General features: G+C 41.0%; 3 protein-coding genes across 10 annotated transcripts in view; all 3 read left to right on the top strand.

Moving 5' to 3' along the window:
• The window catches only part of LOC146521729 (protein phosphatase 3 catalytic subunit alpha), a 70,771-nt gene extending 62,471 nt beyond the window's left edge, over positions 1-8,300 (top strand). For 2 of the 5 annotated variants that reach the window (XM_085149280.1, XM_085149289.1), the window contains 2 exons: positions 2,418-2,447; positions 6,435-8,300. In XM_085149280.1, coding sequence (XP_085005406.1) covers positions 2,418-2,447; positions 6,435-6,637 — 233 coding nt within the window. In that variant the 3' untranslated portion in view covers positions 6,638-8,300. Of the gene's footprint in view, positions 1-148; positions 1,043-2,417; positions 2,448-6,434 lie in introns of those variants that run through there. The other 3 variants (XM_085149299.1, XM_085149317.1, XM_085149308.1) reach the window with 2 other exon arrangements.
• Positions 1-25,280, top strand: part of spag17 (sperm associated antigen 17) — a 123,887-nt gene that overhangs the window by 67,537 nt on the left and 31,070 nt on the right. The window lies entirely within an intron of this gene.
• On the top strand, positions 10,389-18,496 carry LOC146521728 (uncharacterized). Of its 4 annotated transcripts, XM_085154886.1 has the most exons (12): positions 10,389-10,972; positions 13,642-13,764; positions 14,110-14,229; positions 14,422-14,478; positions 14,593-14,619; positions 14,675-14,695; positions 14,938-15,024; positions 15,117-15,152; positions 16,683-16,781; positions 16,906-16,930; positions 17,023-17,102; positions 17,799-18,496. In XM_085154886.1, the coding sequence occupies exons 1-12, from the start codon at positions 10,912-10,914 to the stop codon at positions 17,810-17,812; spliced, it is 750 nt and encodes a 249-aa protein (XP_085011012.1). In that variant the 5' UTR covers positions 10,389-10,911; the 3' UTR covers positions 17,813-18,496. The 4 variants fall into 4 exon arrangements, with proteins under 4 accessions (XP_085011012.1, XP_085011014.1, XP_085011013.1 ...); XM_085154888.1 differs by lacking the exon at positions 14,593-14,619 and having other exon boundaries at positions 10,391-10,972; XM_085154887.1 differs by lacking the exon at positions 14,675-14,695 and having other exon boundaries at positions 10,393-10,972.

Raw genomic sequence — 25,280 nt, 5'->3', positions numbered from 1 at the left:
TTATTTATTTTTTTTAAATTTTTTTGTGTCCATGTGTCCCCTCTGATCTGGCATTAATACGCTCTCTTCCCGTCCTTTTCTTTCACTGTATTCCACTGGGTTTATCTCAAATATTACCTGTATCTTTTTCTTTCTCCTTTCTCCCTAGAAACTGCAGGTATAATCAATTGTGCAAGTATTCCATTGTGTGTTGTTATTTTTTTCTTTGTGGGAAAAGATAAGAGTTCAGTTCACTCTTTCTCATGTGAAATTTCAAATGCTCCCTCAATGAGTTTGGCAAGCTGCCGCAGCAAGGAGATGAAGGCTTTTTTGGAATCACCTTTACGCACGCTTTAATTGGATACAAATGTTTACAGCGCTGATCAGATCTGAGCGCTAGCAGAGAATCTCAGCAGTGCTCTGTCAGAATAGACTCAGGTCTCTGTGAATCAAGGGATAAAACCGTATCGACACTATTAAGTGTAGAAAAAGGGATAGCTGCCATCTGCCTTGTCATTCACCAAGTAAAGCAGAAATCCGGTAGACTTCCCTCTCCTCGCACAGGTTCTCACCCTACATCAGCTAGCACTTTCCTGAATACACAAAAACATATGTAGCATAGTGTTAGTAACCTTTACATAATGATGATGATAATAATAATGAATGTTTAATCATGCTGTACAGTATGGTGTACAGTACTTTAGCACACTTAATCATCAAACTGTTTGTTTGGTCCTCGTGTAGCTACTGGTCATACCACACTAAGGTAGCAGCAGTCGTGCAGGTCTATGGATCTCAGTAAGATCGTGTTTTATTGCTTAATAACACCCCTTTTCGTTTCTAATGTATAAAATCTTATTGAAATCGTGGAAGACTTTACTAAAGAACCACTTGGACATATAACATAACACCGCGTTGATCAACTTAGTGCGCACGTGTCCTTAGACGTGAGTCTGTCAGAAATCAAAGAGCCTCTGACTAAAGCTGTCAGTTTTGCATATCTCTGTTAGGAAGGATGCAATTATCCTGAAAGCATAGCATTCTTTCACAGTCATTTTCAGCATCTCTACTGAGCTTTTAAACCAACATTAAAGTGGACCTATCATGCTCATTTCCAATATCATGGGTTTTTTCAGGGGTTTTTTTTTTCTGGGGAATCAACTAAAGTAGCTCTGCATGGTTCATTTTTATCATCGTTTATCTTATGCTGGGCCGTGTTGCTGCCTATTAGCACATGCCCTGTCTGAAAATAATATCTGGGGAATATCTGACTCTGACCTCATTATTTGGAACTTCGACCATGTCTGATATGCCCGTCCAGCATTGGAAAACAAGGGAAAGCATCATGGGTCCCCTTTAAGTTTCAAACAGGTGTTTCTGCCAATGGCCTACATGACAATAGTGCTCTTAAGGATTAGCGTATACAGTATATAAGTTCAGAGGGATTTGTTTTTGAAGCAGCTGACACTAAAGAGAACTGCGGTGAAGGTAGAGCGATGTTCAGAGATTCCTGTTACGACATTGGTAGAATCACACTGCTGCCCTTAGCACATCAGTGTGCTTCTACTCTAATGTTGACTCCATCAGTCATACTCTTTAAAGTCTCATGCTATTGTGCCCTTTTTTTTAAGTATGTAGTCTTTAGTAGAATTTAGTCATTACTTTGTTGTCACCCTCGCCCCACCCCCACATCTTTGTTAAAGTTGACTCTGCAAAGTTTTATCGTGTGTTCACTTATTATCTCAAGGTTGACTGTAATTGATTGGTAAGTGGCTGAAAGGTTTCCTCCCCTCACGCGTCGCAGAAGTAAGCCAGCACTTTTGATATTTAATATCAAAAGATGCTAATCCCGCAGCTGCAGATGCTACTTCATGTTGCACACAACACAGCGCTAACGACGCTCCATGTTTCTGTCGTACTTCGAGCTTTACATTAACAGTTCAGTCCCGGCCAGAAAGCTCACACCTGCACGCTCATTTAAGTCCTCTCTCTGTTTTCCATTTGTCTCGTTTCGAAATGTGCTCTTTTCTTTGCGTAACAGGAACACCTAATGCATCTGCAACTTGCTAAAATTGCTGTCGATGTTCATTCTCGCAGTTTCCATTTTATCTGTCACACATTCAGACCTTTTGTCAAACACATTCAGAGTACCTCAAACATGCAATCCTCTCCATGAGGTTTGCTGCTACATACGTGTATCGCCTTCCCTTTACAGATCTGGAACTAAGGCTCATCCTCTCCCCTCCTCCCCGCTCTTTCACCGTTTCTCCTGTTTGCTAACATCCACATGTCCTCTGTCATAAAATGTGGAGATGATTTTTAACCTGTGTTGTCGGCATTGGCTGTCTTTGCTGCTCGTTGACTTGTTCCTGGGACAAAATGAACTCTCCTGCTCACTTCTCTCATTCATTTTGCAACCTCCCTCTTCTTCTCTTCAGCTACTATTGAAGCTATTGAGGCTGACGAAGGTAAATGGGTCTGGCTGCCCTCTTCTGTTGCTTCTCATGGCAATAGACAGGGGGCTGTGCTGGGTTTTCATCCATCTCGCTGGTGCTTGAATAGAGTGTGTTGGGTGTTTGGGCTAACAAATTGTGGCATAGTATTAACGGAGAAAAAGAAGTAAGTAAATTAGGAAATCCTGTGGTCACATGTTTGAAAGGGGAATGTCTTTCATAGCACAGATTTTATAATCACAAAGGTCATCTGTGATTTTGAGTGAGTGCAAAGCAAATTACCACTTGCGGTCTTCCTCGGAAATCAGCGCTAGTGTAGGCCACAATCGGTACATCCACAAAAACTCCTGCGTTAAGGATCTTTTCTGTTAGAAGTTAAAATAATCTGCATGAAACATCAAGATAAAGAGAAAATGCACATTCACACGTATATAATGTAGGAGGTGGGTATCATCAGGTCATCTGGCAGCTTTACCAAGCCTTCAGCCTCCAGAGGGATAGACTGGACCAGCATCCTTAAAGGTCCTGAAAACCTAAAATTTTGAGGGGTTATGTGATGCACACAAGCCAATAAAATCCTTCATTTTTTTATTCATAGGAAGCTGCTTCTTGATTAATGTTGAAAAGTGCAGTATTGTGCAAAGGTCTTGAGCCGTGGCCCATTTTATATTGTTTTTGTATCGCAAGGAGCCAGACTATGTTGCAATTTTTAAGGTGGTCTGGAGCAATACTTTTCCAGGCACTCCATTTTTAGAATTAGTACCGCTGAGCTATGAATCTTTCAAGTGTAAAAAGACACCCGACGAAAGGGATGAACCAGTGTTGTGTCTACACATAACAGACAACTTATTTAAAAGCCTATTTTAAATTGTATCTTTAGGCTCATTGTTACTGTCAGCTTATCACAGAAACACACGCGATGAGTTTCAGAGCTGTTATCCAAACAACTTGGCATCTCTCACATGGTTTGCCCTTAAAAAATTGATAAAACTGGACAAATAAGCGGTAAATCAAGACTTTTGCACGGTATTAGATCTGGCATGAACTTTTCCTAAACAAGCCTTAACTACTTCAGACCAATAGGAGAAGCACAAAGGTTATATCGCCATCTCGGGTTCTGAATTTGGCCTTTCCCAAAAGCACTGGTGCTAATGTTGTGGTACTGGTACCAGTATTTTTCCACAGCAAATGTGTGCAGCAGATCTAGATGAGTCACCATGTAAGTGAAAAATAACCCAAAGTGTTCTAACCCCACCTTCCTGATTAAGGTTTTCACGACCTTAAAGAGGAAGTAGGTCCTGTAGAGTTATCGGTAGAGTTCACCTTGACAGGATATTGAATATCATTTTGAAGCAACACTTTATTTCCTAATGGAATATATTCCTAATGTTACCGAGGGTAATACTTTATGTGGTAAACTGCACTTGTTCTCTTATCTGGGGATTGAATGAACTTTTCCAGAGGAAGGTACTTCAATGAAATCACTCATCACAGTTTAAATGATTGATGCAATGCTCTTATCATAGTAGGCAGCACGCTCCCCCTCTGCTCTGCCCTCACACAATACAATGAAGTCTTGCTATGAAAGCTCTTGATGGTTTTCCCCTTTGAAACAGCTGAAGCAGTTGTGCATTGTTGTTGCTGTTTTATTTATGTAACACCTTCCTTAGAGCTGAATCTGAATTGGTAGACGCTCCACAGGAGGCTTTGAAATCCAAATTGGACGCTCCCTAAAATCTGCTTTACTTGCATCGCCTTTGGCGCAAGAACAACCTCAACTGCGAGCTAAATAGTAGTATGCCAGCTGCTATTTACATTGAAATTGTCCAGTACTTCCTCTTTAGCCCCATAGAGGACAGTCCATTGTAGTGTCCAGACTCTTCTCTGCTTCTCTTTCCATGTGGATCCTCTGTGGCCCTGCTGTGTCGTGTTCTTTCTTCTGAGCTGCTAATAACCTGTGTCTGACCTGTGCTATGCAGCAACACAACTACGCTACCCATCACACCGTCCTCTCCACAATCCCCAATTTGTCCTCTTAAATCAAATCCCCTCCTCCCCTTGTCACACCCCCATTCTAGTAAGAAGGGTTTTCTTATTTACAACCATAGTATTAATCACCCTCAGTCTGTATGAAAGGTGGAAGTAACAAAATGTTTTTTAAAAAGTGCTGAACTCAAGCTGAATATTGGAACGATTCGTTCTTGTAATACTTAAAGTATCCATCGACTTGAATGAAACAGTCTTGAAGTGCTGGTTTTATTCATTTCATTGGTGTTTCTTTGCATATTTAAAGGGTTTTATCTCCATTATTCAGTTTAGTTCACTCAGTTTTGTATCATATTGCGACTTCCACCCATCATAACCTCCAGTCAACCTTCAATTGCTGCATGCTTCAAGCAGACTAAACAAGTCGTTAGCACCCCAAGTTCCTTTGGTAGTGTCTTTGTACGTGAGCTCAGTCTCAACGTGGTTTCTATTTTGTGGAAGTGAATGTCTCAGTGGGCTCCACTCTAGTGTTTCTTTTTCTCCTCCCTTTATTCTTTTCTTGTCTCTTTGATCATTTCTCCCCCTTCCCTTTTGTCGTTACAAAAGCTGTGTTGTGATGGGGTGACCTGGATGTTTGGGGTCTTCAGGTGTTCCGCGATACGGCTGCGTTGAGATTTTGGTTAATATCGGTCACATTCGTAACTTTTAACATGCGCAAAAAAGCATGACAAGATGGCCACGAGATGGTCTGCTATCACGGATATTGTAGGCACAGTGAAAACCTGTCGACCCTGATATCAGGAAGTGCCCTTTGTAGAGTTAGAAGGAATATGTAATCGTTTCATCTGTCAAGCGGCATTATCACATAAGCTATATCCGTGTGTTGTCACATTATCAAATTGCTTAAATACTTTCATGTTGCGTTCATGCCTTATTAAACCATTAATCGCTTAAAATGCTCCGCAACACATACTGTTTTCCATGAAAAACACAAACAAGTAACTGTGGTTGAAGACTTTGTCTGGCCTCATGAATAGCAAAGATTCTTCTCACTTCATTCATCTTCAACCCAAAGAAAGTTCAACTTTTAGAATTTTTTATTTCCTGGGTGGAGTCACAAGAGAAGATTCATAACACTCGTGATTCTCAGTCACAGCTAGCTAGCTTAACATCCAGCAAAGCACTAATGTGCACAAACTTTGACCTGCCTGGTATCCACTTATAACTCATAGAAATTATCAATAGAAACTAAAAAAAAACAATATTTTGTACTAGCCTCTAAACTCTCCTTTGATTGCCTCGCTTTTGGTTCCACGCTCAAGAGGCGGAAGTTTAACGCTTTACAGTCGGTTTCATTTTTTTGTGTTAGCCTCATTCATCCTTGTTTAGTTGCTCCATAGTGTAGTGGTTAACACATTTGCCAAACATGCAAAAGATGCATGGTTCTAGTCAGGAGGAGATTATCAAATCCCTTGAAGAGTTGTATCAAAAAGGACAGCTTGGATAGAAATATGAGGATATTGACACTTTGCAAACAAGGTAGCAGCCAAAAGAAACTTTGTTTCTTGTTACTAAGTTAAGCTAACCAGATTTAATGGGTAGGATTTTTTTTTTTTTTTTAAATCTTCTCGTGTGACCCCACCCAAGAAAGCAAGTATGTCTGTTTTCCAAACCTACAAGTGTGTCTGGAGAGATCGACGCCATGCACTTATCATATCAGAGATCGCCTTTAGATATTCAGTTTTCATGGATTAAATGTAACTGAACTAGCCAGCAGCTCATCAGGTGATCAGGTGCAGTCTCTGTTGTCATTTTCTCAGTAAAACAATTTTTTTTCTCTCACAATTTCAAGAGCAAAGCAAATATAATCAAATTTGGTGATTCACGGGTGAATGTGAGCGTGACCCCCACCCCTTCCACCCCCATTCTTTTAATCATTTAAACTCTATACCATATAAAATCACTGCTAACTCTCTTCTCCCTTCCCCCCCACCCTTATTTCCTGCATCTCAACAGCAATCAAAGGCTTCTCGCCTCAGCACAAGATCACTAGCTTCGAAGAGGCCAAGGGCCTGGACCGCATCAACGAGAGGATGCCTCCGCGGCGAGACGCCCTGCCTTCGGACGCCAGTCTCAACTCTCTCAACAAGGCCCTGTCCTCGGAGACCAACGGCACAGACGCCAAGGGGAGCACCAGCAGCGGCAGCAACATCCAGTGAAGGCCCAGCAGCAAGGCGCCACCTTGGCCGACGGGGCTGCCTCGCCCCCCAGCCTCATCGCGACCCGCCACCACAGAAAAGGGGCAGAGGGTGAAGGTGTGGGATGGAGGAGGAGAAGGAGTGTTGGAATGTGGAGGGGGGAGGCATCTATGGCTCATAACGGGGGGGACATCTCACTTGCTAGTCTTTGGATATGCCTTCAAAATATTAGTTCATAGTCAAATCTGCTAAGTTATTGCCAGGTCACATTTCTGAAGGGTCAGGCCGTAACCGCGCTTGATTCACCTCCACACCACAGTATGTCAGAGAGGGAGAGAACGATGGGGGAGAGAAAGAGAGAGAGAGATCTTAAAGGTGATTCAGTTTCTTGTTTTTCTTTTTTTTTTCTTTCTTGAAAGACCCTTGCTCATTTACACCGAAACGGAAAGTCGTTTAACTTCTTACTAACTATCGTACGTTTACAAAAATACAGCACTAAAAAGGACAGAACATGAGATAATGTTTTTAACATATAAGGGTGTACAAACTAAATAAGGACTATTTATTGATAACTTTTTGTTTTGCTACTCTTATAAAATAGCTCTGAAATTAATTAGGCAGTCTTAAAAAAAAAAAAAAAGAATGTTGCAATGTTGTGGAAATGCCAAATAATGGAACGTTTTATGGTTTTGTACATATTATGCTTACCTCAGGTTCTTTTGGTGTGTGCTTTGACCTGATTTTTCTGTATAATGGCTAAATAACTCAGTAATGAATACCTATTTTCTTGAGTTTCATAACTGGAATTTACACTTAACCTATCTATCATTTGCAGATATGTTTATTTTTTGTCTCTTTTGGAAGGGGGGAGGGAGGGGGAGGGTAGATTTATTGTGGCTTGCTGGAAATGAGTGTTATTTTTTTTTCTCTTTTTAAGTATTGCGAACAAAGTAAAAATAGAGAAACTATATTGTGTAAAAAAGAAAAGGAAAAAAGAATACAATAAAGTGTCTGCCTATGCATGTTTTATAAAAAAAAAAAATCAAACAAAAGGAAATAGAACATCTGAAAACTTTGGCTGTGGAGGCCTGTTTTGAAATATATTGCGCTTTAGTGAACATATACTGGAAACGTATAACTGCATACTTTCAATTAACACCATGATGCTCTATGCCTTCTTTTTTTTTTGTAATTGAAGCATTTAATTATCTATGATGGATGAGAAATGAAATTTTTAACCTGCGCTTGTAAGTGCACACAGTCCAATTAAGCATGTTTGACAATTCTTGTGAGGTGTGTGGTTACATGTGGAACTCCAAAATGCATGATTAGCTGTTTGTGTCATATAACAGGTGAATCGGTTTTGTTTTGTTTTTGTAAATGTGCCACAGGAAGTGTAATTTGATTATTATTATTATTATGACTATTATTTGGACCTCGGCTTTGTATATCAGTTACAGGTTTGATACTGCTCAATACTTTAAGATGAAACGAGGAAAAAACAAACTTAGATCTTTTTTAAGAACTGCTTTAAGTGCCCAAGTAATTCACTACACGACATGAAGCCTTGCTTTTGTAATTTAACTTCAAAACTGTTGGCAGATGAGGCATGCACTTGCAACTATGAAAAGTATTTTATATAACTGTTCAATAAAAATGTGCATGAATTTCAACTTGAAATGAACCCGAATCTCCTGTGTGTGCGTGGTGAATGTGTGCGTGAGACCGCAGGTCGGCCTGCAAGTCGTCCCGCAGTGGATTTAAAATGCGGTGTGATCAGGTGTGTTTTGCAGAGAGATTACAGGAAGCCCACTCATGTTCTGTGTAATTTAAACCTGTGAGGAAACCAAAGACGGTAGAGGTGTGGTATTTAATTTGCAGCTCAGGGTTCAGGAAGGGAAAAGCACCTGAAAACCGATAGAAGTCATCGTCATATATGGTTTCATATGAGTTCAGTGTGATTCTCCTCTACAGCTCCAGTCAAACACAGCTTGGCTCAAAGCGCTGCAGTATGTAAATAGGAAATAGCTACTTGGCAGTTCCTCAGCAAAGGTGTTTCCTCTTTATCAACCTCAGTGACCTCTTTGATTAAACTCGGGAGGCTAAGCTCAAACATAATCACTGTGCATAATCACACTTGTTTGTGAGAACAGCGATCTGCAGCCTTGTTTCTTTTTTAAATACATGCAACTGCCACTTTACTAGCTACGCCCGAGTTGGACCCTGAGGTGTTGAAAACATTCCTCAGATTGATGTGACAGCATGGCTGCACATCCATGATGCGACTCTCTGGTTTGCGCCACATCTCAGAGGTGCTCTTCTGGATTGAGATCTGGTGACTGGAGGCCATTCGAGTAGAACGAACTCACTGTCACGTTCAAAAGAAGTTGGAGATGACCCGAGAAGGAAGCCGTCAAAGGATGGGTGCGCTTTAATTAAAGAGATCGATATGGTAAGCAACAGGTAGGCTTGTGACTTTTAAACAATGAGGGAATTGATACAAAGGGGCCCAAAGTCAATATCTCAATCACATTACACCACCAGCAACCTGAACTGCTCATACAAGTCAGGACGGAGCCAGGCTTTTATGCTGTTTATGCCAAATTCTGATCCTTACATCCAAATGCAGCATGAGCTCGAGACGACACTTTGCAGTAGCAGTTCTTAGCTGATGGGAGTGATGTTCTGCATACCTTTCTTGTAACAAGTGGTTATATATTAGCAATAGTGCTGCCTTCCTGTCAGCTAGAAGAAGCCTGGTCATTCCCCTCTGACCTCTGGAGTCAACAAGATATCTCCACCCAACTGCTAACTGCATATTTTCTCTTTTTAGGCCACTTTCTTTGAACACTAGAGATGGTTGTGTGGGAAAGTCCCAAACAGCAGTTTCTTAAATACTCATACCAACCAGCCTGCCAACGACAAACACATTAAATTAAACAAACACTTCAATCACTTTTCTTCCTCATTCTGATGATTGATTTGAAGTCCAGTGAGTCATTGTGAGCATGTCAACAGGTCTAAAGGCACTGAGCTGCTGCCACGTGATTGGCTGATTACACATTTGTATTGACGAGGAAGTGAATAGGTGTACCGAATGAAGTGATCGGCGTGTGCATGTGCATTAGGTTGCAGTTGAAGTTTACATTTAATTTTGGAAATGTCAGGCTTTCTGAAAATGTGTTGGGAAAATATGTTACAGCTATTTCTATTTTATTGTCAGTGGAAAAAAACAATTTCTAATTAGTCAAACAAACATTTAAGTCATTCTGTATTTTAGCTAAGAAGTCCACTTCTCGTGTGCGTATCTCAAGTGTCTTTCTTTTGGACCTCCTTTCATTTAAACACAATGTTTAAATGAAAGGAAGTAAACTCTGACATCCTGTTTTTTGGGAGGGCCCAAAAAACAGCCGTTTGGTTTTGTTGGGGGTGGGAGGGTGGGGGGTTGGGACAGGGTAGGAAACAATATAAAAAATGTTTTTTCAAGTAAAACATTTCAAGTAAAAACGGGCAGTGTTCAAAAGTGAAGAACTTATTTCGTCTTTGATTATAACCTCACTCTGTATAAAAATCCAAATTAATTTTGTGATGCTTTTGCAAAAAAAACTCTTGACTTTATGCATCGGTCGATGTGCGAGTGTGTGTTACCACCAACACGCCTGGACAAGAAGTTTTGTGAAGACATTGTTTAACAAACAGTGGAGAATGGCTGGCATCTCAGCAGCTCCCCTGGGCTGTCAGGTCTTTGTCATCAGTTCCAGTCATTATTTACCAATCTCTCAGTTTATGTGTGTGCGTGATGACTGAACTGTGTAGTATGTTAATGGTTTCCAATGGATTAAGGCTTGAAATGTCACCCCTATCAGAATTTACCACAGTTACTTACGCACAGCTCTGGCTCAGTGTAACTACTTTTTTAAATATCTAATCTCATCTGTTTTGTCCGATTCTGCTCCGTTCACTCTCCGTGAGGTCTCTCCAGTCTCCTTCACCCTCGTTAAGTGGTGTCAGAACAGGAAAAAATAAGCAACGGGAGTTGCCTTTGGGTTCCACCACATTATACAAAACTGACATGATTGTTAAATACACCCAGAATTGAGCCAAGTGCCTGCCTTGTGTTAGTCTCTACATCCACCCAGTTTACGTCAGGAAGGGAAGCCAGTGTATTTCCTCCCCTTCTCTATCTAAAGGAAGTGCCAAAATAAGCATCAGCAGCGGAGCACCCAGGCTTGGACACCTTTCACACGGGCCACTCGAAGGGAGACGTTTAAGGAGTTCACAGCTGCAGAATCGCCATGAAGTCCGTCAGGGTTTTTGCTGTCCTGCTTCTAGCATCTGCCCATGTCTTCACACAAGGTAGGGCGATCATTCACAATGGCTACAGCTTGATCGCATGCTGATAGAAGTCTTCAGCACTCTTTAATAGTTAGCAACAACCTTGTTTCTGTGTGGGGAGGATTCTGCAGAATGGCCGCCTTCACTGATTTATAGTAAAACTAAACGTAGTAGGCTTTCTATCAAGATGACCGCCTCCATAGTTGTGTTCTGTTTTGGTCTGAGCACTGGTTAATGGTGCTTCCCTTTAACCCATGTGTTTCCCCCTTGGTGTCTGCAATGATAAAGATCACAGCGATGGTCAAAAGTCACTTACGTTACTTTAAGGACATCCACTCAGACTGTTTTTGCTTATCCGAGGGAGATCAACTTGGAGCACATATTTATGTGATTGTGTTTCTATGCCTCCAAATCTTAACGGAGACCTTCAAACTAACAAGTCTGACACTTTGTTTCTGATTTTTGCGAGTGAACAGATGTTAGATACAAGTCAGAACCTCTGGCATGAAAAGCACCAGAGTGCCACATGGCTACTGACTTGTTTTTTTTTCCTTGTGCAGAAACAAAAGAACATGAAAGCTTGTCTGTGCCGAGCAGATAGGTGATCTAGCAGCAGATAGGCAGTGAGAACCAAACCGCCCCCTCTATCACAGAGACAGCAGATTATTGTCCTGAGCCTGACAGGTCCCAGGTGACAGCCAATCTTCTTCCAAGGTTTAAGCGGTAAACAAGCTGGAGGAAACACCCACGTCTGGGCCATTAGAATTATCTGTGTGAGATTTTCTTCCGCGACACATAAGGAAAAGTAATGAAGTGTGGGCCTGGTAGGATCCGAAACTCTCTGATGCTGGCAAATCTTTAGCTTTTGATCTTTAAACTTGCTTTGAAATACTTGAGGCTTGACTTGGATTTGTTTACGTGATTATAGGACTGAAAAGGACACGATGCGTCGCAATTTACACATACTTAACATTTAACTTTACCTCGATTTACTAGCATGAACTTAAACGACTCTCTGAATGATCCAACATACCGAAGACTCGCCTCGTACTCTTCCTTTAACGACTCAAAGACCTGACTTGAGACTTGCCTTAAATACTTTAGAGTTACGTCTGGCAGGGAGACTTGATTTTCCTTCCTGACCAGATTCATGAAAAACAGTCTGATCTTTGTGCGGTCGGAGCAGAAATGTCCTGTTAGCCATCAAGCAGCCGGACTGCAGTGAAATGCACTGAATTAACTCGCGATCGACAGCAGGAAGCTTAACACGGGTCGGGGAGCAACAATTGTATATGTCTGGGACAGGATGCAGCTTCACACTGCTGCGACACTTGGGGCAGAGGATATCCACCTCGACATGCCGTAATCTCCTTCTCTATCTAGACTTTTCACCCCCTGTCTGACACGTTTGACCCTCGGTCGTCTCAGAAGCTGGCCTTTAAAGGAGCTCGTAAAGCAAGCCTGTGACTCAGTGAGCAAAACTGGGCATAAATATCTTTACAGTTTCAACCAAGGATACACAAGTATAGCACAAGTAATAACTTACTGTAATAACAAAAAGGAAATATTAACCATTTCCTTTCTCGGTTGAGTATTTTTAAAAAGGTTTGTGCACATTGGAAAAGAGCAGCAACATGTCACTTAAGTTTTGTGACTTGTAACGATGACAAGTGAAATCCTCGTTGGCGACACGGTGTTCAGCAGAGACAAAGAATACCATCACTTCCGATCGAGGAAGTGACGGAAGCGACTTCTGATGGAGCCAAAGAATTCCATTCCCGTGAGTAATTATGAGAAATGCAGGGTTACCAAAGCAACCACAACCCAAAATCTCCACTGGAGACCATACAGGTGGACAATATAAGCTGTAGCCACTGCTGCACCACCCGTTGGTCAGTAAAATCCTGCTGTGAAACCTCAAGCTGAGCATTTCTGCTGGAGCCATCTTTCTGTTTCATACCCTGACGTGACGAGCGAGGGCCTGATCTGATGGTGAAACCAAAGACTGTACATAAAAGATAGACATACCTTCCAGCAGATGCAGAAATACCTTAAATCTGGATCGCAGAGAACAATCCAACCAAAGAAGGCCCTCAGGGACATTACAAGACAGACATGCAGTCAAAGAATCCCAAACTGACATCTGGAAAAATTTCCAAACAGCAGATCTCATGATAGAAATATAACAGCATAAAAAATAGATTTACACTTCTGATTCTCTCAGTGTAGTCTTTGGTTTAGTGGTATTAAAATTTAATTGAATTTAGATAATCCTTCAGATTCACTACTCAAACTGGTTCCCGAGGCAGCTGCTAGCTACTTAACCAAGTGTAGCAGCAGTGAAGGTTTTGCAGGGCCCTTGGTTGGAGTCTGCCCCCCACTCTCTTCCATGCTTCCTGTCTACTCTCTGAACTGTCCTATGAAAATAAAGGCTAAAATGCCGAGAATAAATCTTTCAAACAAAATCAAATTGCTGCTGTCTGAAGATTTTGAGTTTTTAGATGCAACGAGTTCAACAGTGAGCTGGTGTCGGTTGTAGATTTTCTCTGGATAGATGACAAAGTGTGTTAATCTCTCTTGTAACCTCTCCACAATCACAAATATCTTTAAATAACCACCAAAAGACTTTTATGTGGACCTAATCAAATCATTTTTCTTAACTTCCTTCATGATTTCTTCATACCACACAGAAAATAAGGCAACCTCAACCCCAACCCCAACCTCAACCACAACAACAAAAACGACAACAGCAAAGACAATACCAACAGCACCTCCCTCTCCTCCTACAAATATGACCACATCTCCTCTGGATGGTGAGTGTGTCTTAAAGCCCTCTTCCAAATTTCTTTGCATTTCACTTTGCTTTATTGTCTCAAAGCTCACCTTAAAACCACTTTTAGAACACACCTGTAGATGTAGAAGCACGGTTTGTGACCTTAAACTGCATGCTGGAGTACTCGTAAAGACATTTAAAATACGGTGGATTTAAAGGTAATAAATAATATACTGTAGTAAAGGGGGGGGGGGGGGGGGGGGGGGGGGGGACAAGATGGTGTGCTTTTAAAAACAAGCTAGTTTGGGCTAAAGACTGCTTGTTTATTTTATCGTCAAGCTCCAACAGATTTCCCTACAACCCTTCATTGCGTTCTGTTTTCTAGGACACACGCCTAAAGCCAATACTACGTTACCTACTACTACTGCTGCTGCTGCTGCTACATCCACATCCGCCCAGAATGACTCTTTGACTTCTGAACTAATGAACAAGACAAGCAGTGGAAGTAAGGCTCTGTGTGAATTTATATGACATATGTGGTTTTTTGAAGGGTTTCTACATGTGCTTTAGTACAGAGATGATTTAAATGATCTTCCTTTTGTATTCAGAAATAAAGTGTAACACTGTATATGGAAGGCAGTTTGACATAGATACTTTTAACATATTTCATGAGACTTTTTTTTTTCTTTTTTATCAGCCCCCACTAATGTCTCTCAGAGTGAGCATTCTGGTGGCCAAAGCACAGCAGGTCAAGGTAAGTGTGGCACGTGTGAGCTCCTCAGTGATAGGCCTAGGTTTCTTCACTTGTTACAAAAATGATGACCATGTTTGAAGCGTTTTTCTTTTTCTTTCTTTGTTTTCTGAACAGATGACACCGATCCTGACCAGGACTTAGGTACACAATAAAATAAAATGTGATCATGTGATTGTTTTAATGTGATTGTCCACAGGTAACACTCCTCCTGCCCCAGGTACAGTACTGTTTGTATGGACATGATTGTTCGCCTCCCTCTCTTTCTTTTTCCTTCTGTGCTCTCTTCTCTTATTGATAACCATCCTTCAGCACTTCCTTGTTGAAAATGTTGAAATTAAAAGAAATCCCCAAACAGCTCCACACAATATAATTGAAACCAGAACCGTCTTTGAGTAAAAAACAAAAAAATTAAGTAAATTTATGAAATATATAAATAAATAATGAATCTAAATGTGACAGGACAACAAAACACCACTGACTCTCAAAGCAGATCTTCAAGGACACCATCACCTCCCACTAAAAGAACCGCTCAGGAGAACAGTCCCGGTAAGTGATCCTGTGTACAGCGAGCTAAACGTGAGGTCATGAATGGACATCCCAACTGTGTTTAATCAAATCAAAATGTGTTTCGTTGGAAGGTTCTCAGGCGGGTCAAACAGAGGAGAAATCAGCAGGTAACAAAGCTAATCAGTCTCACTTTGCACACCAGCGATGCAGCAGCTGCAGCCTCTCACAGCTGAATCTGTACGGAGGACCAAAGCTGCCAATAAAAATATAGACACTAAATAAATGGTATATGATTAAATGCTACACTGTAAAAAAAAATCCGTAAAAATACAGTACAATCTACTGTATAAATGTGAAGGAATTTTCCGTATTAGTCATTTACAGGTATTTTTCTGTATTTCTCAACTACTGCAATGCATTGTGGGAAAGAGAACCTGAAAAGTTCTTTTTGAAAACTTGTGAGTTATTTTGTTCATGTATCAGCTGTTTAGTTGTTTTATGACAAGATGGATGCTGTCGTTATATTTTAGTATAGTGTTTGAGTTAAGGAGAATGAAAGAATATTTAACATTAATTGTACCAATGTTGTTGTGTACGAAGCACAAATTAATTTAAGTTTTAATTTATGAATTTTTGAGTACATGGTGTACTAGGTTGTAATTGCATAGAAATGTATGTTTAAGGATATAAAGAGCTATATTTAATTAGTTACAGTGGAAAGAAGTGCTTGAAAATAGTAATATAAACAGAAATTTCAATTTTTCTATTAACGGAAAATATCAGTTAATGATACAGAAAATATACTGTGAATAAACGGAATTTTCCGTTTTATAGCTGAAGGAAATGTCCGTAAATAGTACAGAGAGTATACTGTAAATCTACAGAATTTTCCGTTTTATCATTTACAGAAAAGTCCGTCAAACTTCCGTAAAAAAACAGAAAATGTACTGGCAGAAAATTACCAGGACATTTTCCGTTTTTCTACGGAATATTTTTTTACAGTGTAGCAACAAGTAAATGTAGATATTCATTCATTCATTTCATTTTCACGGAGTCATACTGAATGATCTTGATATGTAGCTCTTCTGGTCCTCCATATGATTATCATCTAGAGATGAAGATGAATGCATAGACTGTGAGTATCGTTTGTTAAATAAAAACCTTGAACTTGAAAGCACAAAAAGCTTCAGAGCAAAGAAAAAAAAAGGAAAACAGATCAAAACAGAAAACTAGTGTCCTACTGGGATTACGCTATCAGCAACACTGCAAGCGATTTGGGATTCCTGATTACTTATATCTGATGTGTGGGCAAAAAATACACAGTAATTACTGAGATTCCCATTTGCCCAGCCCACTGACTCTGCCACCTCAGAGGGCTGAATCATTCCACAGCGGGGCTCCAAAACCTTTAAAATAGCCCAATCCAATAAAATCTTGTTTTAAAAAAGGTCACATATTATTTTGACAGACTTTAAAAAAAAAAATTTCCAACTTTTTAATGATTTGGGGGATAAAACTCTGCACTGCAATGCAGAGTCCATGTTCAGAGAAGGGCCGTTAAAGGTCGAAAGTCCAAACTGCGTGGTTCTGCAGCTGCTACATCGCTGCTCTGCCCTTTGGGTAGACGCAAATGTGGAAGACCCACGTCACACCAGATGGATACTGATGGCCGTGTCCTTCGTGTCCCCCTCCCCCAGATAAAAAGCTGTGGTGGCTTGTGTTGCCCGCCATCCTGGCTGCAGCTGCTATCGCCATCGTCCTCAAATTCAAATCCAAGAAAGTCCACAACCCCACAGGTACATGCTCTGCCAGGACGCCCATGTATGAGTGCTTACACTGGGATTTATGATTTGAAAGATTATTTTAATTCAAACAAGCATGTGTGCTTATCATTGCCTTCTGTTGTCTTCTGCTGAACAGAAACCGTCGACACTGGAACTGAGAAGTGAGTTTGAGATTAAAAGATCAGACAGATTATGCCATTTTCAGGGTGTGTGAAGAAAAGCCAAACATTTATCTCTTTAAAACCCTTCACAGCGCATCTTTCCAGAGAGCTGAGAACAGCAAGGATGGCGTCATGCTCCTCGGAGTTAAATCATCAGGAAGAGAAGAGAACGGTGAGCCGCCTTCCCTCTATTTCCTGCAGCGGGTTCCTCCCGACTTCCCTCTGTTTGCGCATTCTTCCATCACTTGGTGAAACTGTTTCTCCAGACACCGAATTTCAATTATCCCAGGGAAGTGCTGGGCTTTTAATATCCTCATTGTACTGTATGGGGCTTCTGGGGCTTTAGCTGGGCAGCAGAAGGTGTTTCCTGTGATTTCGCGCCCCCCGCCCTCAAACAAGCAGCAGGGCCTGAAAGATAGGGACATCCTAACATAAACGCAGATTATTTTGGACGCGACCTATTGTGCACTGGGTAAATGTCAGCGTGGCCCCACATGCTACGGAGGCGTGCGTGCGTAAAGGCACGAGCACATCCACGGGCGCGCATGTCAAGCATAGTTTGCGCACACACCCTAAGTCACCCCTTCACCCCACCTACTATAAAACACAAGCCGGCCAACGAATGCAGTGCCTTCCTTCCCAGTCAGGCCTGCATGCCTTTGGCAGGGAAATGGAATAACGCTTCAGGAATTCTGATGAGGAAAAAAAAAGAAGGGTTTGTTTTGTTGCAGGCTGCTGGAGCGGAGCTTTAAAACAGCAAACGCATTCCCACCAAACGCAATAAGATGAAAATCACAATTTAAATTTTTGACTTTTCAGGTGTAAAAATCAGTTTTATGAATTGCTCCTGTTCTTTTGTGTGTTTCAGCTGAAGCCAGATAAGAAGCGTCACCATCGCCGCCCACACACTGATGGTCTGAGAAAGCTGTTTCGATCCTAGGTCTCCTTTTTTTAAGCTGTAATGAAATATTTTTTTTAATAAAAGAGGCTTTCAAGTGTGATTCTGTATGCAGAGAGCAGTTTTATGAAGTAGGGCGTGTGACTGCGATGATAAATCTTAAAACAAATGAACTTGATCTCAAAAGTAAGGACCGCAAAGCTCATCTAAAGAAGCTGACACGCCACCTATTAAATGACAGTGGTGACTTATTATTTATACAGCCTTTATTTGCACTCGGTGCAAACTACTGCCGCAAACATGTTTCCTGTGTAGTGACCCCAGACCCTTCACGTTAGTCTTATCATACGCTTTATAACTCTGTAATCATCCTTTCGTTACGTTCTTATCTGCCATTTACGTTTTACTTGCCTTGAGCCATTTTGCTAATTATGAAGGTTTCGGGTTTGTTTGATGTGCGCTAGATATTTGCTGTTAGGACGAATTTGCTGCAACAGAAGGTCTGTTAAATGTTTTTGTGGGGTTTTCTTCTACAAATGTTGCACCAAAGCACACATAACTAAAGCAGATGCAAAAGGCTGTTTGGATTTATAGACACTGGAACTACTTTATGCTTTGTGGCTGGAATTTGTCATCATCAATTTCCTCAATAAATCACTAGAAAATGTCTTTTTTGTGCTGCCCTGTTTTTTAACATATACATATGCATCTTCTGATAGATCTGAAATAGCATATAGGAGATGTGCTAAATGGATAATTTAATCATTAAAATAAATTAAAAGTTCTAATTTTTTATATATAAAAAAAAAAAACACCCAGCACGCCCCTGCCGGTTTATCCTTCAAGCTCGGGTCCTCTACCAGAGGCCTGGGAGCTTGAGGGTCCTGCGCAGTATCTAGTATATATATATATATATATATATATATATTAGGGGTGCAACGATACTCGTATCGATATTGAACCGTTCGATACAGTGCTTTCGGTTCGTACACATATGTATCGAACAGTACAAAAATTTTAATTTATTTTATCAACTTTCCTTCTGACGGTGCTGTCTGTGTTGAGCGCTCAGTGGATCTGCGCTCGACAGTGCAGCCTAGGCGGAGTAGTCGAACACAGATTCACTGAGCGCAGGGCAAGCTAGCGAGACAGAAGTTAAGCTCTCCTTGCAACATGGCAAATTGAACCTCCCCCACCCTCATTCAGATCTGGCGCTTGGAACTATTTTGGTTTTCATGTGAAGTATGACCCTGAAGGTAAGCGTGTCATGGACTAAAGTAAAACAGTATGTTGGATGTGCCAGCAATGCTCAATTATTAATTATTAATAATTGCAATATGACGAGCTAAATAACCAGGGCTGCACATAAGTGGTCCGCAGGTGCGCATTCGCTGTCAAAATAAAAAATGCACACAAGATAAGAAGTTGCAACAAGTCTTTGCATACATAAGATTTTCAGGAGGAGGACAGACATTTGTTTAGAACTCTTAAAGATGTCAAAGAAGCTCCTTTAAGCAATTACTTTGGTGTTCCTCCACCTCCAAAGAAATGTCAGAAGGAGTCCGAACCACAAAAGAAGCGCGTATTCTCGGAAAAGTGGTTGCAGGAGGTGAGCTGGCTTCAAACAAATAATGAACGCACAGAGATGTGGTGCAGAATGTGCCGTGAAAATTTAATAAATGACAAATTAAAAAGGCATGAACTTTTTTTTTTGTATCGAAAAAATATCGAACCGTGACACCAAAGTATCGAACCGAACCGAACCGTGAATTTTGTGTATCGTTGCACCCCTAATATATATATATATATATATATATATATATCTGCAGGGTTTATTGTATTTGATTGTGGTTCTTTGTGAGCGAGCTGTAGGACACCAATGGTGTGAGTTGAGGGATTCACCACTAGAGGGAGCCAACAGGTAACTACAGAATGAAAGAGCAAATAAATGTTTTGGCTGCTGTTTATTGCAGCCAGGTTCCAAAGGGGTTGTTGACAGTGGAGTGAGATATAAGCAACGATAGTCAAACTCTCTGTGTGTGCCCACCACACACACCTCTCAGCTTCTTCTTCATATTTCCATGCAGTGCGTAACAAATAAGTTCAAGAGCTTCCCTCCCAGATGGTGTTTTGAGTATATAACATCAAACATAAAATCTCTCATGACCTTCATTTTGCTCTGATTCACACACTGCCCTGTTAGGTCTGACCGTGGCCTTTGTAAAATGAGACCGGGTGACAGCTTGGACTGTGGGCACGTTTCCATCAAAGACACAGCGAGCAGGTTGGCAGAAGACCCTCCACACACAAATAAAACGCGCTAACAGCTGTGGCCGGGGCTGTGACATTCAGGGCATCATGGGGAGCTTTCTTCGCCCTCTCCTGCTCAGTGTGTTTGTCCCCCCTTTTCGACCCCCTTCTCCTCTCTTGACTCTAAATAATCAATATGTATCTTTGCCTTTCATTTTCTCCCACATGCTTTTGTTCCTGTTGTTACAAACCTGAATCCTTCTGTCTTTTTACATTTTAAGGCACGTCTTCTTAACTAAAAGCACATTCTTCGCAGAATAAAAGGAGATAATCGGAGTCTGAATATGTCAAAGTAGAGCTGGGCGATATATCGAGTTTTTAAAAAATATCGATATATTTTTATACGAGATATAAGATGTGACAATATCCTTTATATCGATATAGTCTATGTTACGTTATAACTATACTTGTGGAGCCGCAAGTTTGCCTCTCTTTCGTCCACTGTTGTCTTTACGCAACGTTACTCTGCCTCGCCCCTCCTTCACTGAACACAACTCCCCCTCCTCCCCTATCGCTTCACCTGCAGCGACAAGATGGACACGGCAAATCTCCGTTAACGAGTTACTGCGCATCGCCCCGTGCGTGGGGCTGGACGCCGTCAACGTGTTAGCTAGCTAACCACGCTAACGAGCTAACCACGCTAACGCCATGCAGCCCAGAGGCGCTGCACAGCCTAAAATCCTTTCATTTTCTCAAAAGTTTACAGCGCGCCTTATGTATGAATTCTGGTTGTGCTTGATGGCCGCGAACCGATTTTATGTGGTACACGGCGCTCAGCAATCTGTCAAAAAATGTTTTAGTACGACTTTGGTAAGCTACGGTGCTGCACCGCTTGATGGATTGTCAGAACATTACGGCTACCGAGGAGCCTCGCGGAGTGATACGTACTGTGCTTCAACTTAACATTACCCTACTGTGTATAAGGACCATAAATGGCACCTGTTAAGAGACGTGGTTACGAAGAGGATTTCAAACTCAATACTGTCAGTCACACAGTAGAAGTTGGGAACAGAGCAGCTGTGAAATCTGTCTTTGTTACTATGCTCAGCGTCTTTTAGTTTACATTTTGACTGCACAATTGTGAGCTTTTTGTTACTCACAAAAACAACATTGTTTTCTTTTATTTATGGAGCATTATTATTTAATCATTTTTTGAATAAATTTTATGTACATCTATGCTCTATGTTAATAAAAGTGCCTGTGTGACATCTGGGACACAGCTTTGACTAAGAACTCTCTTTTTGTTCTTACTTTATGGCTTTAAAAAAAATATCGAGATATATATCTTATATCGCCGTCCAGGTAAAAAATATCGAGATATGAATTTTGGGTCATATCGCCCAGCCCTATGTCAAAGTAATCCTGTACTCTGGGATAGAAATATGGAGTTGGAAATGAGCATAGCGGGCCTTCTTTAACTGCCATTTGAAACATTCACATGAACGTTGAGTCATTTTATTTTAAAAGCACATTTAATAACAGCAGCACTCGACCCAAAGCGCTTTTCAGTCGATGCATGTCAAGAGATTTATTCTAAAGACACTTCTTCAGCTAAGAATCTAAAGGTAGAAACACACAGACGCTGCAGTTTTTACTTGCAAGGGCGATCACAGAACGCTCACACCAGAGTGGGGGCCCTGTGATGTGCGCTCTGTTCCCGCACTTGCCTTTATTTATATACAAAAGTAATACAACAGTGAATATGTCTATTCATTAACAGAGGAATGTTAGTATGTAGGGAGTGAAGATGAAAGTGGTTCAGGTGTATGTGTGTGTGTGTTATTCTGAAGGATGTGGTCCCTCTTCTTGAAGGTAAAAGCATCCAGCTCTCCTCTTCCTGGCAGGAGTGAAATGATAACCGCTTGCTCAGCTATTATCACTGTGAGAAAGAATTTATAAAGCAAGTCTTGATTCCAACAACAGTCTAAGTCATAAAAGGGTCATCATGCAGTATTCTATAATATGCAAACTTATATATCACAAAAAGATTATACTGACTACTAAGTACAATTTTATATTGACAATGCATTTAGAGGGGACAGTTAAACTGTGCACCTGAGGAAGTAACTGGCAAAGATTACAAAAACAGATGAATAAACTATCAACACATCAAAGATTGTTAAAAGCTGTAAAAGTTTTTAAGAAAAGGTCGAGTTTACATTTACATCAGCTGTGGGACACGATCTGAGCTGAAGTAGGAGATTCCTCCAAATCTGGGGGTAGACAGCTTTAAATCTGAGAAATGAATAAAGAAGTCTGACAGGCGCAGTAGACCACTAAAGCTTTTAAAAAGCTAGGAAGGGAGCGATGTGCTTTCTTTTCTTATCAGCTGTTAAAAACCAAGCTGCTGGATTTCGGATCGTTTGAAGCGGTGAAATAGTTGAATGGGTGTCAGCGCTTCACAGATGACCAGCCAACAAGTTACAAAACCATGGAGTGCAAGTTGACTTTTTAAATATTGCTGAGATGTAAACGATGCCTCTCAGAACATTTTTCATTTGTTAATTAAAACTGTTCAAGCTGCCTGTGAAAACAGAGATTTTGAGACACAAAAGCCTTTTATGTGTGAATTTATAAAGTGATAAATTAAAGCCTTGATGACCCACAGACTTTAAAGAATAGGTTTAACTTTTTTCTGTGTGTGTGTGTGTAAGTCCTTTTTTAAATGTACAGTACTGTGCAAAAGTCTTGAACCGCCCCTAATTTCTTTATATTTTGCTTCCAAGGAGCCAAACTTTCAATATTGAGTCTTTAAGACCGCTTATTAAGAGTTGTTAATTGGATACTGGCTGCTTTTTCACTCATTTTCAGTCCAGTGCTTCTACCTGCCCATTTTTAGAGCAATGTTTTGTTTGTTAAGCCACTTCACAGCCACCAATGAATCATTCAGACATAAAAAGGCACCTAACTCAAGGGATGAACCAGTGCTGTGTAACAGACCAATTTTTAATTGTATCTTTAGTCACTTTGTTACTTGCAGCCTGCTGTTAAAACACACAATTTGTTGAGAACTATTCCTGAAGACAACAACTTTGTCTTATATACTTGCAATTTCCACGTATAGTTGCCTGTTTGTTAAAACAAACACACTTATTGGTCTTTTTCATTTCCTCAATCTGCTCATGTGTCAAAGACGTCGCTAAACTGTAAGTTAAGAGCACGTTAAAGAAGAAGAGTTTATCTGAGTGAGTTATAACTACTTGCTCTGCTGTGACAACCAGCAAAACGCAGCTACACACTGATATGAACCCCGGCACATGCAACCTGCTTTCCCCTGAAATGCAACTCCGCAAAAAGCTTCTTGTTATTCACTTTCCTAGAGGGGGCAACGAGGGGCACGTTTTACTGGATGGAGGCGAGGCCCAGATCGGCATACCACGTGTCCTCAAGGGCTCATCTGAACCAGAGTGGATTAGTAACCCGAGACCCGACATGTTTCATCTTTTGCTTCATTCAGGGAAACAGGAGTTGGGGAAAAATTATCAAGCGGATTCAGATTTGACTCGACTTACTGACAGGGGGTTAAGGTCGAACGCAGCAGTGCCTCACATTACCGGCTTGCTCTCAGCTGTTTCAGTGGAGCAGATGTTTGACGCACAAAGCAAAACGAGCAGAAGTGGATGTGATCTTATGCAGACGTGCAAACGCACTGCACCTCCTGAGCTCAGACAAAATGTTCTGACTACACACTTGTTAACACTGGCTCAAATGCATTCAAACTACTTTCCGAGTGCTTAAGAAATGCTTGTGTTGTAGACACTGCACGAATCAGTTTGCTGCTCCATTTACGCCCAGGCTACTGCAGCTAACTCGCACTGCTGCAAATTACGACAACACCTGCAAGATAAGAACCAGAGCTTTGCAGAACAGGTCTCGGACACAGTGTCTGGAATAAATCACACACGGTGTTCTCTTCATGGCAGATTTTCAACATGTCATGCAGCTGACACTCGAGATGATAGTCTTTAGAATATAGAAGTGTCTAGATTATTTTAAACTTTACTCGATGACCTGGATAAATATCTTTTCAAAGGAATCTCTTCTTGCTTGTAAATTTTAATTGCAGGGTGTAAAATGTTGATTGCTGGCTTTGAAACGATTAGATACGGAGTTTTATGTGCTGGACTGTGCCCTAATACTGATGATGTTAAGAGGCGCTGCATAAGAGCTGGGAAATTATTTTACTTCTACTTGTAATCTACCTAAAGTAGTAGAGTCCCTGACCCACTTCTACCCTTTAGACAGCTACTAACGACCTTGCATATTTTCATAAATGTCAGTCCACACCTCATTACCACCGCCTCCATAATGACAGCTCTTTCTGTCCTTGCTGTGTTTTTCTGCATACAAGTTTTTGACACATGTGAACTTTACCAAAGTCGTTGCTTACCTAACACTTGTCAGTATATTTCTGCATCTACAAAAGCAGCAACATTAAAGAATGTGACTTTTTTTTCCAGGGCATATCTAGTTCGCCCCATGTGACCGGTGGAAAACGCTTGGTCTCTCCGTCTCTCCCTCGCCCACTGGATTCCATTACCCTTTAGCCAGCAGAGCTGCTGGGGGTAAGAGGGTCAGATCCAGTTACTGGGAGAAAAACTCTGTTGAGACTGTGAGTGGTGAGAGATAAACCGCTGATGAACTGAACAACTGTGCTCGCCGCGTTGCCTGCCAAATGTATACACACAATACAGTAAGACAAGACATTTTTGGCTCAGCAGCTCTATAGTCAAAGGGCCTCCTGCCTCACAATCCTGAAATTCACATTTTGATCTGGTTGTTTGCACACTTTACTCATAACTGTACTTTTGGGAAGTGAAACCCACTCAGACTTCGTCTACTGATCTTCTGTGTTGGGATGAAGGTCTTTCATACAGCAGTGTGTCCTTTTGATGAGGACATTGTGCACTCTGTGTTTGGGTGAGGTTCACAAAAAATGGATTTGAGATGAAACCAAGGGATTTATTTTCAGCTTTTGCCTCAAATTTTCTAGCTAGTATCGTTGTGTCAATACAGATAATAAAATTATGAATAAAGTTACTTTTAAAAAAAATTCTGTTTTTAAAGGGCCCACATGAGAATCTGGGACTGTTGTGGAGGGCCACCATAATAAGTTCACAAAGAGATAAACTTGATACTGAA

Source organism: Neolamprologus multifasciatus, chromosome 3 (genome assembly GCF_963576455.1).
Source record: "Neolamprologus multifasciatus chromosome 3, fNeoMul1.2, whole genome shotgun sequence".
Taxonomy (NCBI): Eukaryota; Metazoa; Chordata; class Actinopteri; order Cichliformes; family Cichlidae; genus Neolamprologus; species Neolamprologus multifasciatus.
The sequence above is the reverse complement of the archived record's forward strand: the minus strand, read 5'-3'. Positions and strand labels throughout refer to the sequence as shown.